This window comes from Agelaius phoeniceus, chromosome 24, assembly GCF_051311805.1.
Source record: "Agelaius phoeniceus isolate bAgePho1 chromosome 24, bAgePho1.hap1, whole genome shotgun sequence".
NCBI lineage: Eukaryota > Metazoa > Chordata > Aves > Passeriformes > Icteridae > Agelaius > Agelaius phoeniceus.
The window spans coordinates 6,274,593-6,288,698 of record NC_135288.1 but is presented as its reverse complement, the minus strand read 5'-3'; the positions used below and the strand labels follow the sequence as shown (position 1 = coordinate 6,288,698).

The 14,106-nt window shown below is 46.3% G+C and overlaps 1 protein-coding gene across 4 annotated transcripts in view; it reads right to left on the bottom strand.

The window, feature by feature from the left end:
- Positions 1 to 14,106, bottom strand: part of CFAP74 (cilia and flagella associated protein 74) — a 38,317-nt gene that overhangs the window by 6,722 nt on the left and 17,489 nt on the right. For 3 of the 4 annotated variants that reach the window (XM_077190338.1, XM_077190341.1, XM_077190339.1), the window contains 9 exons: positions 12,480 to 12,601; positions 9,647 to 9,775; positions 6,688 to 6,775; positions 6,172 to 6,345; positions 4,914 to 5,047; positions 4,038 to 4,314; positions 2,484 to 2,591; positions 1,704 to 1,870; positions 380 to 514 (listed from right to left, as the gene is read on the bottom strand). In XM_077190338.1, coding sequence (XP_077046453.1) covers positions 380 to 514; positions 1,704 to 1,870; positions 2,484 to 2,591; positions 4,038 to 4,314; positions 4,914 to 5,047; positions 6,172 to 6,345; positions 6,688 to 6,775; positions 9,647 to 9,775; positions 12,480 to 12,601 — 1,334 coding nt within the window. The remainder of the gene's footprint in view (positions 1 to 379; positions 515 to 1,703; positions 1,871 to 2,483; positions 2,592 to 4,037; positions 4,315 to 4,913; positions 5,048 to 6,171; positions 6,346 to 6,687; positions 6,776 to 9,646; positions 9,776 to 12,479; positions 12,602 to 14,106) is intronic. The other variant, XM_077190340.1, reaches the window with a different exon arrangement.

Genomic DNA, 14,106 nt, shown 5'->3' with positions numbered 1-14,106 from the left:
ATGAAAGGGCAGAGCTGGGAATGAAAGGGCAGAGCTGGGAATGAGAGGGCAGAGCTCTGGGAGCACAGACACACCAACCACTGCCAGGGATGTGCTCCTGTCCCAGGGGTGACAGCACAGCACAGCACAGGGCTGGCTGACCGACTGTGCCTGAGCAGACACGAGCTACAGCTGCCTCAAAGTGTTCACACAATTATTTCTTCAGCTGCTTTGATATTCATGTGTTTGATTCTTGTCCAACTGGTGGGCTGGGAGCATGAGTTTCTACCACTGAGCTATGAAGTAATTAAGAGCAGAAAACAAATTTCTCCCCCAAATGAATAAACCAGCAAGCCCACCATTTCCCCCTCACATCTCTGGGTTGTCCAGCTGCACCCACCTGCAGGTCAAGCTCCCAGAGCCCTCCTCTCCACTGGCATGGCCACTTGCAACAGAGCATGGGATGATGTATTTGTTAAAACTCCCTCTGAAACTCCTGGTCAGGGAAGCCTGGGCTGCCCTGTAAGCATCAGAACTAGAGAATCCAGGAATAGGAATTATCTCAGTGAGTGAGAGAGCAAAAAAACATCAAATAAATATCTGCTGAGCTGTTTGTGATTATTGTTTCTTAGTCACACATTCAAAATGGAATGTAACAGTGAAATTAAATGACTGTCAGTAATGGACCACCCTACAAAGTGGTTGGCTTTTGTTGCCAAAAGAGAATAAAAATGAAGAAGCCAGATGACAAATGTTACACCAAAGATTGCAAAAACCTCAATACAATTTCCTTTGGTTGAATACTTCAAGTATTTCAGTGTCTTCCAGTAGTTCTACATCATTTCAGTGACATGTAAACACACAGGATCATATTCCTCTAATGCAGTCTGTAGGCAATACTCCTAATATAGGAAATTTTTTTACAATCTCTGCTGAAAGTGTTAAAAAATTATAATTAATGGATTGCAATGAACATGGGATTTTAGTAAAGATGTCAAAACATCCAGCACAGCCAAATGCCTGTTGCTTCAGTGTGTATTTACTTCTGAATACTTCCAGATTCCTGAGCCTGGGCAGAAGTGTGGCTCTGAGAAGCTGAATTACCTGCTCTGCAAGGGCCCTCAAGAATCAGATTTTGCATGTGAGTGTCCCAAGCTGCAGGCAGCACTGCTGTTGATGCTGACTCTCCCTGAGGTGCTCACACTGCACAGGGACTGCTTCAAATGCACATTTCCAGCAGCATTTCCCTGCCAGCACTGATGCTGACCATCACTAATGTGCTGGACTGTGTAAGCCCTCAGATTAAAACCAGAAATTCCTCTGTGCCATGGGTTTGGGCCATCAGCTGGTTCTGTAGCTGTGCTCCCAAGAGGTTTCTTTGAGGAGTTCCTGTTGGTGCCCAAGCTGAGCTTTGCTGCTGCCCTTTCCATAAACCCCTGAGTGGTGGCTCAGCCCCACCCCTGCACAGCCCAGCTCCTGCTCCCTGACAGATTCTTTGAAGTCTTCAATCCTTCTGATGCATAAAGGGATTCTTTGCCTCACATGAGAGGCTACAGCTGTGTGGCTCACAAGCAGCACTAATTTTGGAAACAGCCTCTGCAACACAGCTGAAGCTGTTCCCTCTCCAGTTTGCTTTCTTGTCTACCTACAGCTTTAGTAGATTTATTAAACTACTTCTAAAGAGAATGCTGTCTGTGTAGTACAAGATGCTTCTGTTGACTTACTCAGGCTTTAACTCTTCTGCTTTTGGCTCTTCAGGGCTATGTACAGAAGCCAGGCTTTTCCTGCTTCCAGTCCTTGCTCTGGAGATGGGAACGCTCGATTTATTTTGCTCTTTCTTTGAATCTTTCTTCTTTTTGCCCACTGGAGACTGAGGGGGATCACTGGGGATCTGACCAAGACAGGAATGAGCAAAGACACAGGGCAAGGAGGTGACACAGAGCAAGGGACAGGGGACAGCAGGATGATGGTGACAGCCCACAGACACAGTAGCTACTACAGACAAATTTCCAATAGTGTAAAATTTAAAAATTAGGTTGCAATGGAGATATTTTACTCCCTCTTAGAATAAGAGGTCTCCTCTTGGAGCAGATGACTCTCTATCTCATAGGAATTTTACCTGTTTATCTCTCAATCCAAGACAACCACAGGTGCTCACATAAATTACCTGACCTAGGGGTTGCATATAAAGTCCATGGATACTGTAAATCTTCAGGAAGTTTAGAAGCTTTTTCTTTTCTTTTTTTTTTTTTTTTTAAAGTATTTCAGTTGGCAATAAAACCCTCTAGGAATAATTGTGAGCACAAAATTAAATTATTGCTCAGTGAACAGGCCACACACTGAGTGCACAGTCACACTCTCATCCTTCATAGGCAGGTCCCCCATGGAAGACAAACTTGGGCTTCATTAATATGCAAATAATTTTATGATAAAAATATCATCCAGAGAAACAGCTCTCTGGAAGTGGCAGACCAGCAGCATGTGCTGTTCTTAGCATTCCTTACTTGTGCTGCTGCCTCTGGCACAGCTGCTGTGCTGAGCCTCCGCGCTGCCTCCTCCCTGAGGCGCTGCTCCGACAGCGCCGGCCTGAAGGACACTCGGATGGAGCTTTTCTGGGAATGTGAGAGCACACACAGGACATGTCAGACCCCAGGACATCCCTCTGGCTGCCCTGCAGGGCTCCAGCCCCTGCCCAGGGGCTCAGAGAGCCTGGCACAGAGCCCCAGACCCCTGTGCCTTTGATTTAGCCCTTGGAAAAAACAATCACCAACCTTTATATGGAGAATTGCAAGCCATGAAAGTTTAAGTAGAATGAGAGTGAATTTATCACAGGGTGAAAATTAGATTTTTGGGGTTTTTAGAATGGGGGTTCAGGGGGCAAGATGGAGGGATCTGGGCATGTCCAGCCTTTCTCCTTCTTCTTCTTGGCCTCCATCTTCTGCTGTGATGGTGGCACTTTTAGATTGGTTTAGAGTAGAAGCTCAGTGTCTGACACAGGTGATGGGTATTGGGAAGGAATTGTAAATATTGTACAGGTAGTTTTTAGTATAAAAAGATAACACCAGAGTGCCTCTGTCTGTCCTGCTGAACGGACCTTGGCTGGACAGGAGAAAGAATTTTATAGATAAGAAACAATAAACAGCCTTGAGACTGAGAACTGAAGAGCTCTGACTCCTTTGACTGTTGAGCTGGGAAAAGAGACTTTGTGACACACCTTGGGGTCCCTGTGAGCAGCAGAGATTCTGAGAAGGAGTCAGGGCACAGCTCAGCCCAGGCACCTGGGACACCTGCAGAGCCCCACAGGAGCACACCCAGGTCACCTCTGCTCAGAGGGAGTCACAGCATCCTCAGGGTAAGGGCACTTGCAGCGTTTTTGGAAGTCCAGGATGTTGCAGTGGGCTGGGTTTACATGGGCAATACTTTGATATTTAAACATTCTCCACATAAATCACAGTGACAACACTGGGGACAGAGCACTCCTGTCACAGACATGTTTTATGAAAAATCCTTTCCTTGGGATTTTTTCTCCTGAGAAGCCAAGAGGACTCAGAAACAAAATGTAACCAATGGTTATCTGCTGCTGTGGAATGCAACAGGTGCATCTGGGATTGGTCTCATGTGGTTGTTTCTAATTAATGGCCAATCACAGTCCAGCTCTCTTGGACTGTTTGGTCAGTCACAAGTCTTTGTTATCATTCTTATTCTATTCTTTGCTAGCTTTCTGATAAAATCTTTTCTTCTATTCTTTTAGTATAGTTTTAATATAATATATATCATAAAATAATAAATCAAGCCTTCTGAAACATGGAGTGAACATTCTCATCTCTTCCCTGGTCCTGGGGCCCCTGTGAAATCCACCACACCCTCCCATAAGGCATTAGCCAGATTTGGTGCTGAACCCTCCTGCCTGATTTAAAACATTCTTTTAAACAATACAAAATATTCCAGCTATTCTAACAACAACTGATGTTTTGAGCTGTGTTTACAAGTGACAGCCTCTGTAAGGATGCAGATGATCAAAGGTTTGGCAGAACAGCCAACATTTCAGGTGAATTTACCTGCCCAGGCAGCACAGTTCCCACAGAAGGTGTGATGGTCACAGGACAGTCCTGGGGCACGTGGAATTCAAAGGAGCTGGGGCCAGCTGGGCCAGGGCTGCCAGTGCCAATCCGTGGCACAGGGTGGGTCAGGGGGTTCCCATCCACGTGGGAGTTGAGCACATCCAGAGTGGCTGAAGACACCGAGTTCAGGGCTGTAGCAGCAAACTGAACCAAGGAATGAGACAATTCAAGAGGTGGGTGGACTCCAACTGCTTTGCATGACAGCTTGAATTGTCTAAAAATAAACACATGATAAATTGTCTCAGCATAAAATAGTGTCTTAATCAGCCCGGAAAATAGGGAGCTAATCCTGTAGTCCCTATTTAAGCAGAATTTCAAGCTTGCAATGGGAATTTTGCCTAAAGATGAACAATAATACTATCTATTTTTAATGCACAATTGGCCAGAGTCCCTGCTTGAATTCTTCCTCTGTGAACTTCTGGAAATACATCCAGTCAAATCAAAGTTTATGCCATCATTATTGCAGTAGCCATGGCTTAAAGCATAGAGCATTTTTACAAGAAAGAATCCCTTCAGTAATTGTGCTGAAAAAGCAGCAGAGCACTGCAGGTTGAGCAGGAGCTTTGGTGTGGGACAAGGATAAACTTCAGGAGGGTGGGAAAAGTCACCTCAGTGAAGGCAGATGTGAAAAGCAAGGATGAAACCAACAGGCACTGAGCAGCTTCTGCAACTGCAGCATTCCCACCTGCCCCAGGTGCTCATCCCAGCCTCACCTCCCCAGGGCAGGCAGGGATTCAGTCTCTGAGCTGGGTCAGCAGTGGGAGCCCAGTGAAATTCAGATTTAACTTCCCTGCTGTCCATCCATGAACACACCTGTTGATCTCTGTCCTGCAGGTGAGCTCAAAGCTGTACTCCTTTGCCTTGGTGGCTTTAAAGATTATGTCCAGTGTCAGGCTTTCCAGGGGAAGAATAATTCCAAATCCATCATTGGGTTGAACTTCAACAAACTTCAAAATGGCAGGATAAGAAATTGTTAATTAAATTATCAGTTTACTAATAAATTAAAATAAGACATTACTGGCAAGATTTAAAAAAAAATGTTATTAAATGTGGAACTGTCAGGAAAAGAGAAACCTTCCAGGGAGAAGTTTTTGTCTTAGTCTGAGGGGCAGATTTCTCATCTCAAAGTAACTCAGATTTCAGGAGAATCCCTTCCCCAGCTTCTTCCCATCTGTGGAAATCACCTTGCTCTAATGTTTATTAACTCTTCATAGAAAACTGAATGAAATATGGTAAAAATCCCAGCAGTTGCCCCACACCTTTGAGAGCTGATTCCTGTCTGAGGCAGGGACAGGAGCAGTTGCACACCCACAGCTGGGCAGTGCTTTGTGCTTGAGCTGAAGATGATTCTAGAAAGTGTCCCCAGCACACTTCAGGCTCCTCAGGAAACACATCCTGGGCAGTAAAGCTCTCATGAAGCTCAGGTTAACAATTTCTTTCAGCTACTCCTTGATTTTAATCCCTAAGCCAGCTGAGAACAGGACAATGCCCAATTAACTGCCAGGTTCCTCCAGCTCTGATGCCAACATTTCACACTGTGATCACCTCACCCTGCTCTATGGAGCTGGAAGAACAAATTTTCTCCAAAAAATTATTCAGGAGACCCAGCCCACATGAACCCAGCAGCTCCTGTGATGAAATCTGTGCTTCCACATCAACTTCCAACCACTCAGAAAGTGCCCAGGCACGGCTTGGGATGGCTCCAAGGAGCACTTTAAAGGGAAGCCTTCGGGAATTTGGTGCAAAGTGGGCACATTCCACAGCCACAGCCCCAAGCCAGTTTTATTTAGGGCTAAAAGTGTCCCAGCTGTTCCTTTAGGAGATCTCTTGGTGTAAAAACCCTGGAATTCTGATAGCAAAAGGTGAGGAACAGGAGAATCTCCTCGCAGGGGTTTGCACTGAGGGGCAAAGGCAGAGGGAGATTGCCACACTCCAGGACAGAACTCCAGAGCAGGATTCCCGTGGGGCTGCAAGAACAGTCATGATTTATTTACACTCACACTGAACACGTTCCCATGACACTGAAATCTATTCTGACAGCAGAGGGGGTGTGTGTGGGATAAGTCCATACCTCTGGCAGTCCCACAAATCCAAACTCCTGTGGCAAGATGGATTTGTTTGTTAGGGTGACATTTGCCTGCACAGCTTCATAGATCGTGCAGTACCCAAAGCTGATCTGTGCTGGGCTGATTTCCAAATCAGAAGTAGTAACAATGGCATGGACAGTAAAATTAATTTTTTTAGCCTGGAACAAATGCAAGAGAACAGGATAAAAACTCCATCTGTGGGTTGTAAGGACAGGATTTAAATGAAATGTCATCCAAAAGGAAAAGTGCAAGAAAAAGTTCCTCTGTTCCTTGACAGTTACATGAGATCAGCACTGAGGAGAAAGGATCAAATTTCCTATATTGCAAATATGAGACAAGAAAAAAAATCAAATCTATATCAGCACTTCAAGCATCTTTATTATCACAGAGCCTCAATTAGTAAAGAACTAATCTAAAGTTAGGTATCATTAAGTGAAAATTCACTAAAATAATTTACATAAATTGTCAGTCTGATAATCAACAACACAAAAATCCCTGACCTTGTCCACGATCAGGATTGTCACTGGGGCCTCCAGGATTCCTGTCTCTGCATTGAAATAACTCCCTGCATCTTCAGGAAGGGACTGCCTGAAAACCCAAAATACAGATCCAGTCAGCGCCATTAAAACATTCTGGAATAATGAACTTTGGATGGATTATTTATGAACAGAAAGAAAAACAAACTGAATCCTGTTACTTAAGGTCTGAAAGTTTTATTATTCACAGCTTTTAGTCTTCATTTAATTGTCCTCAGGTTGGAGGATTCACCTGGTTAAGTATCAACTCCAGTTCTTCGCTGAAGGGAATTCTCAATAAAAATCTGCTTTTCTCTTAGAGAAAATGGAAAAAGAATGGTGGAAGAATATGCCAATCAAAAATTAGTGACCAGTGAAGTCCCACTTCCTGACCAGGGGAAAGAAGATGCAGTCAGGTCAAGAATATTCTGGATTTTTCCCAGATTTCCTTCAGCCTGGCACCCCCAGGCAAGGCTCTGAGCAGGAGGGCATGGGCTGCAAGGCAGTGAAGTCAGAATGATTGACCTTGTACATTATATTGGATTTTTTTTTTGTTTTTAAAGACAGGATTTTGGACACACACAGGATTTTAAGGGCAATCACAGAGGTCAGCATCCATTTATCCTTTTTTTTAAACACCATCCAGTCATTTAAAATTCTGAAAAATTAAAAGCTTACTCTCTAATCAGAATCTAAACCCTGTGCATCTTTGCTGCAGCCCCAGCACGCCACCAAGCCAGCCCAGGCAGTGGCTCCCTCTGGCCACTGAGGTTCATGGTCAGCCTGTGCAGAAGCCCTTTGTACCCCAAAGCAGAGATACAAAATGAACAAACCTGGAGCCCAGCAGTGCCTGATCCCCAGCCAGCCTTAGAACTGCTAAGGAATATGCAGGTTTTCTGTAGGTGAGGCATCTTGCTGTCACGAGCTCCATTCCAGAGCTTCAAGCCAAGACAATACAAACCTGGAGCATTTTTAGCTCTGCTGCTCTATTTATATCTCAGAGCACCAGAGTGAGCTGCTTCCTCTTCTTGGGTCTCCACAGTGCTCATGTTCTACTACTACTCATGGAATTGCCTGCAACTCTTTAATGTATTGTTAAAGAATAAAAATAACACCCACTCAGTCACCATGGTGATCCAAAATCTCGCTGGTATTTTGCAATAAGGGCGATGTTTAAAGATGTTGGGAAGTTCTTTACACATTGAACTGAGGTTAAGTGCAAGGGAGGAGTGGAGCATCAGCTTTTACTTTGTCACAGGACATCTGAATAGCAGAAGAAATTAATCTATTTCATAATAATCCAGAGGGGGAAGAAAATACTTATAACTGTATGGACACAGAGATGGACTCTAAATTAGCTGCTGTACCTTGGGGAAAACATCCTGGAATCCTTCAGAAAGTTCTATGAAAATGGCACAGTTAAAGAGAAGCACAAAAGACAAATCAAATTTAGATTGCCAGGACTAGTTCCAAATGCAGGGAACTACAGGATGTGGTGTTTGGGAATTCTGAAAGGCAGCAGAGCAGAGAATTTGCCTTCAACTGAAGAGGAAATGTTGGCTTTGAGCTCCCAGGAGCTGGGTTTGGGAACACCTGCCCAAGAATGTCTGTGTGCACAGAACACTCAGGAGCACTTCCCAAGCCTTGAGGCAGCTCCTGCTCCCTCAGCACTGCTGAGTGGGGGGTTCTCTTCCCTCTGTGTCACTTTAACACAGCTGCTCTATTAATAGAGCTCCCAATGGCAGCTCACTGCCAGCCCTGAGGGAAATGTGGCACTGGCTCAGTGCTGAGGAGCTCCCAGACTCCCCCTGCGCCGGGGCTTTAAAATCATCTGTACCCTCAAAGAGCCACATACTTATGTTGTGTGTCAGAAATCCTTAATCTCATCAAATCTCCTTTCTGAAGCTTCCCCATTTTTAAAGGAAGATTAAGGTTCTAAATCCAAGCTCTGTCTCCATCCCCTCAGAGAGGGAACGGTGCCTCACAGCAGCTGAGGTTCAGGAACTGGAATGTGTCACCATGTTACTGTTGTTGTAATCTGATGGGATTTGAGATGCTGCAAGAACTGTAAATACTTTCAGTTCTTTGAATACAAACCTGGTGACAATTTTGCAGTCAGGATAGAATCCAGAGGTGCTGAGCACATCTTTGAGAATCCAAACACACATCCCTGGGACTAAGAACCCACATCAAAGAAGCAGCAGGTTTGCAGCAGCAATCAAAGCCAAAGACACTGAATTCCATATGTCATTAATTATTTTTAGAAAAGAAATGTCCTGCTAAATTCTTTAGGATGGCAATGATGAGGTAAATAAAATGAACAGTGGCCAATGGGAGCTCTGGTATTTAAATTTTTAGAAACTGGAATTGTTTCCTATCCCTGAGCTATGTTTGTATTTGTAGACGTTTTGTAAAATGGAGAAACAAAGCTTGCTGTGTTAAAGCTTTTAGCATCAGGAGATGTTACATAAAACACCATGTGAAATTCATTCAATACCTTCATCATTTGGAGAAAAATGTACCTGGGGAGGAGAGATATGGACAGGAAGCCCAACCACTCTCACCTTAATTAGCAAGCACAGGAGTTCTTGTCCAGAAATTATTTAATCAGTGATCCATGAAGCAGCCACCTGCCCCAACAGCCTCCCTCCTGGCCAGGAATAGCTTCCCACAGCACAGAGCAGCCTAGCAGGAACGCAGAGCTCGGAGTGCCACGGCGCTGCTGCCGCCACAGGGGGAGCATTGCCTCACGGCCCTGGCAGCCAAGCTCATTTCCTGCTGGAGCATCTGGCAGCTCCCAGGGGGACAGGGGAGAGCAGACCCGCACTGCAGCAGCACCGTGAGCTCCAGCCCGGACAGCAGGAGGGAACAACCACCCTGCTCAGCTCTTCCACTGCCACTGGCTGAAATCCTGAAAGATTGGACTTGGATTGATGCTGGTTACCTGGGCAGGAACTTGAGCTGGGCACTGAAGGATGACTGGGCCTGGATGTAGCCTGTTTTTGGAAGCAGCTCCATGTGCTTGCTCAGTTCTCTGCACACCTCAAACTTCAAATGCAGCGTGGTTGTTGCTCTGCAAACACATCAGAGGTGCTCAGGTGCCTTTGAGGCCACTTCAGTGACTCTGGAGTCTGCCCCCTCCTGCCCCCACCCCTGCACTGTAATCAGAACAATCCCAAGCTTCCTTTGAAAATGACGGCCATGGAAAACTGCCACAGCAAGCTCACACAGTTGTGTTCTCTTTTAAGGACAGAAAACAGGACTTGGAAGTTCTGTAACAAACCCAGCTGTAGCAAACAGTGCTCAAAGTGATCCAAAGAGAAGTGTCAGAGCTCAGCACAGCTCAGCCAGGTCAGGGGCAGTCAAAGCCAAGCTGTTGTGAAATATCAGCTGATTATTTGTCTAACATGCACTGGCTCTATCAGGATCAATAGGATGACTGAGCCTTGGTGATTTCAGATGAGACCTGTCCTCCACCAGCAGAGATCCTGCAGGGCTGGGAGCCACAGAGTGCCTGAGCTGCTCCTGCCAGCCCCTCTGCCAAACCTTGGGATCAATTTGCCCTGGGAATGGCACACTGGAAACAGGAATCCTCAGCCTGTCTACTGAATTCTGGCCCTATCACAGCACAGCAGCAGCCATGGACCATCCCCTGCTTTGGAATTTCATGCCTAAGTGCAAAATTGCCGAGCAATTTCCAAATATTTCAGCTTGTCATTCTCCTTCCCCTGGACTGGTTTCCAAGCTGTCAGGCCAGATGGTCTCCTCTAAATCAACAGCTACAGCAAGTGGGGCTGGGAGCCTGCAATGATTTCTGACTGTTGACAATCTAAGAGAATTATATACTACTTCATTAAATCAGAGCAGATTATAACCTGCTGAAGAAATGACTTTTTAAAATTATTTATATTGAACACAGTTCTGATAAGACACTTTCACCCTTTATGCTGCTTATTTTTGCTGCCTGATTACCACAGTCTCTTCTTGACCAGAAAAACCCCAAACAACTAAAACCCAGAACAAAACCAATATTAACAATATTTTACATTCCAGTTCCAGAGGTATCTGACTCTCTTGGAAACTTTATCTTCCCCTACAAGTCACAGGCAGGCTCCAGGAGGAATCCTCCTCCTGACACACCAAGGGAAGTGTCAGGAGCCCCTGGAGGGAGAATCTGCTCAGGCCACAACAGAAGGATGGAATCAATCCACTTTTGCAGGATAAAAAGTTGACACATGGTATTTCTGCACATGAAATACACTGAATTTCAGCCCACCTGACTGTATAACATAATTTTTCCTAATTATGGAAATTGGGTGATAAATCAAAGCCTTGACTTGCCAAGGTGCTAAGGACAGGCTACTACATATTAAGTGCTCTTAATTTAGTGAAACCTGGCAAAGGATCAGCAGGATTGTTCCCTCAGTGAAGAAGTTTTGCCCTAAGCAATTTGACAGCTTCTATCTTTGAGATCCCCTTGAACTCTTAAGTTTCATTAGGAGAGTTATTCTGTTTCTACACTTATAAGTTTTATCCCTGGGTTATCTAGACCAAGTAAAATCACTTACATAACAACTTGTGCTTGTCATATCTGTAAGCTGAATTTCTGAGATAACAGCTTTACTCATTTCTTTCCAACTGTGAAGAATCTCTGCAGTCTGTAATTCTGGTAAGAGGTTTAGAATGGATGCCTTCCATAGAACCAATCTCTCCCCCACCCTCCCACAAACCCACCCCAATCCTATTGAAATAGACTCTAAGAAATGCAAATTGTTAAAATAAGAATTCCATAGTGACTGCATTAGGTGGAGGGAAGACACCCAGCACCTGAAGACAATTAAATGTTCCCATAAGAACTTTTAATAGCAGGAAATCTCCAGAAGCCAAGGAGCTGGAATATTCCCTTTATATCCCAGTGCAAACAGAAGCAGTCCTCAGATGTGGCTGACTTGGACTCTGAAACACCCAGATATTTCCCCTGTCACTCAGTGTCTGCTCACTCTCTGTGGAATCACAGGGATCTGTCCTTGCAGTGGAGACCTTAATGCCCCCATGGGTCAGGAAAAGCTGCACCTTTCCCATTTCAGAGTGAATGCAAAAGGACTGACATGATTTACCCAGCATCTAATTCCAGGTCTGGAAAGATTCTCATGGAACTGGTTTCCAGATCCTAAGTCCCCCCAGGACTTTAATTGAACACAAAATAGCTGAGAAACAACAAAATATTCCTACATAAAAATCCCTGGCTGAATCAGCCTAATGTGCAGCTAATTTTAGATCCATTTATCTCCCTAAATGTTTAGTGAGCAAATTCCACATGAGGAACCTGTGGATTTGCTGTTCCCTAGGGCTTCCCAGCTCTCCCCAGGAACAGGAACAACACTGGGAATCTGGCAGGGCTGGGGAGGTCTGTGGCTACCCCATAGCCAGGGCTGGTGTTGGGACTCTGGCTTAGCAGGATGCCCACATTTTCCAGAGCTCAGAGGGCTCAGAGGATGTGCCCCTGCAGTGCCAGGGCCAGGGGCAGTGCCAGGGGCAGCCATGGCAGCTCAGCTGCAGTGCCAGGGGCAGTGCCAGGGGCAGCCATGGCAGCTCACCCACAGTGCCAGGGGTACCCATGGCAGCTCACCCACAGTGCCAGGGGTACCAGGGCAGCTCACCCACAGTGCCAGGGGCAGTGCCAGGGGTGCCAGGGCAGCTCACCCACAGTGCCAGGGGTACCAGGGCAGCTCACCCACAGTGCCAGGGGCAGTGCCAGGGGTACCAGGGCAGCTCACCTGCTGCACACCTCCACGCTGTCCTGGTACAGCCGCCCGTACAGGCAGATCCTGAGGTCCACGTTGGGCTGGGGCACCCAGATGGGCACATCCACAGAAACTCCAATGGCACTGAAGCTCAGCTGGCAGGGCAGCAATGGCAGGGCATTAGTTCTGTCAGCCTCACAATCTTACTGACTTACAGCAAGGATTTCTGCTGTAAACTCAGCTGACTAAAATATTTTATTATTTGTAGTGCAACAGGTTCTTTAATGAGGCAGACCTAGGAAAATCATTTGCAAAGTAAACCCAAGATGTTACAGTGCCCCAGCAGAGAAACACAATTATACTTTGGGTTGGATTCCTTGACAGGGAACATGAAAGAAGAGCATCTGCCCATGATATTGAAAAGAAGTATTTAAAGTGCCTTTAGCTGAAGTGGATGGGCCCCAGTCCAGGCTCCCCTGGGGCTGCAGCTCATCCAGGCAGCACAGAAATGCAGGGAAGGCAGCACAGAAATGCAGGGATTGCAGCACAGAAATGCAGGGAAGGCAGCACAGAAATGCAGGGATGGCAGCACAGAAATGCAGGGATTGCAACACAGAAATGCAGGGAAGGCAGCACAGAGATGCAGGGATTGCAGCACAGAGATGCAGGGATGGCAGCACAGAGATGCAGGGATTGCAGCACAGAAATGCAGGGATGGCAGCACAGAGATGCAGGGATGGCAGCACAGAAATGCAGGGATTGCAGCACAGAAATGCAGGGATGGCAGCACAGAAATGCAGGGATGGCAGCACAGAGATGCAGGGATTGCAGCACAGAAATGCAGGAGAGGCAGCACAGAAATGCAGGGATGGCAGCACAGAAATGCAGGGATTGCAGCACAGAAATGCAGGAGAGGCAGCACAGAAATGCAGGGATTGCAGCACAGAAATGCAGGGATGGCAGCACAGAAATGCAGGAGAGGCAGCACAGAAATGCAGGGATTGCAGCACAGAAATGCAGGGGAGGCAGCACAGAAATGCAGGGGGAGGCAGCACAGAAATGCAGGGATTGCAGCACAGAAATGCAGGGATTGCAGCACAGAGATGCAGGGATTGCAGCACAGAAATGCAGGGATTGCAGCACAGAAATGCAGGGATTGCAGCACAGAAATGCAGGGATTGCAGCACAGAGATGCAGGGATGGCAGCACAGAAATGCAGGGATTGCAGCACAGAAATGCAGGGGAGGCAGCACAGAAATGCAGGGAAGGCAGCACAGAGATGCAGGGATTGCAGCACAGAAATGCAGGGATGGCAGCACAGAAATGCAGGGATTGCAGCACAGAGATGCAGGGATGGCAGCACAGAAATGCAGGGATGGCAGCACAGAAATGCAGGGATTGCAGCACAGAGATGCAGGGATTGCAGCACAGAAATGCAGGGATTGCAGCACAGGGCTGTGCTCCCTGCAGTGCCCAGGCCTGGCACCAGGGCCCACGGAGCCTCTGCAGCTCCTTCTGCAGCTCCAGGGACAGCCAAGACTGGTGCTGAGCTGCTGGGAAGTTTGTCTTTCATTTTTGGCAAGCTTCTGTGAACTGTTCCAAGCAGAATTTGGCTTCCAATAAAATTTAGAATCACAATATGCTGAAGTGGTAACTAAAG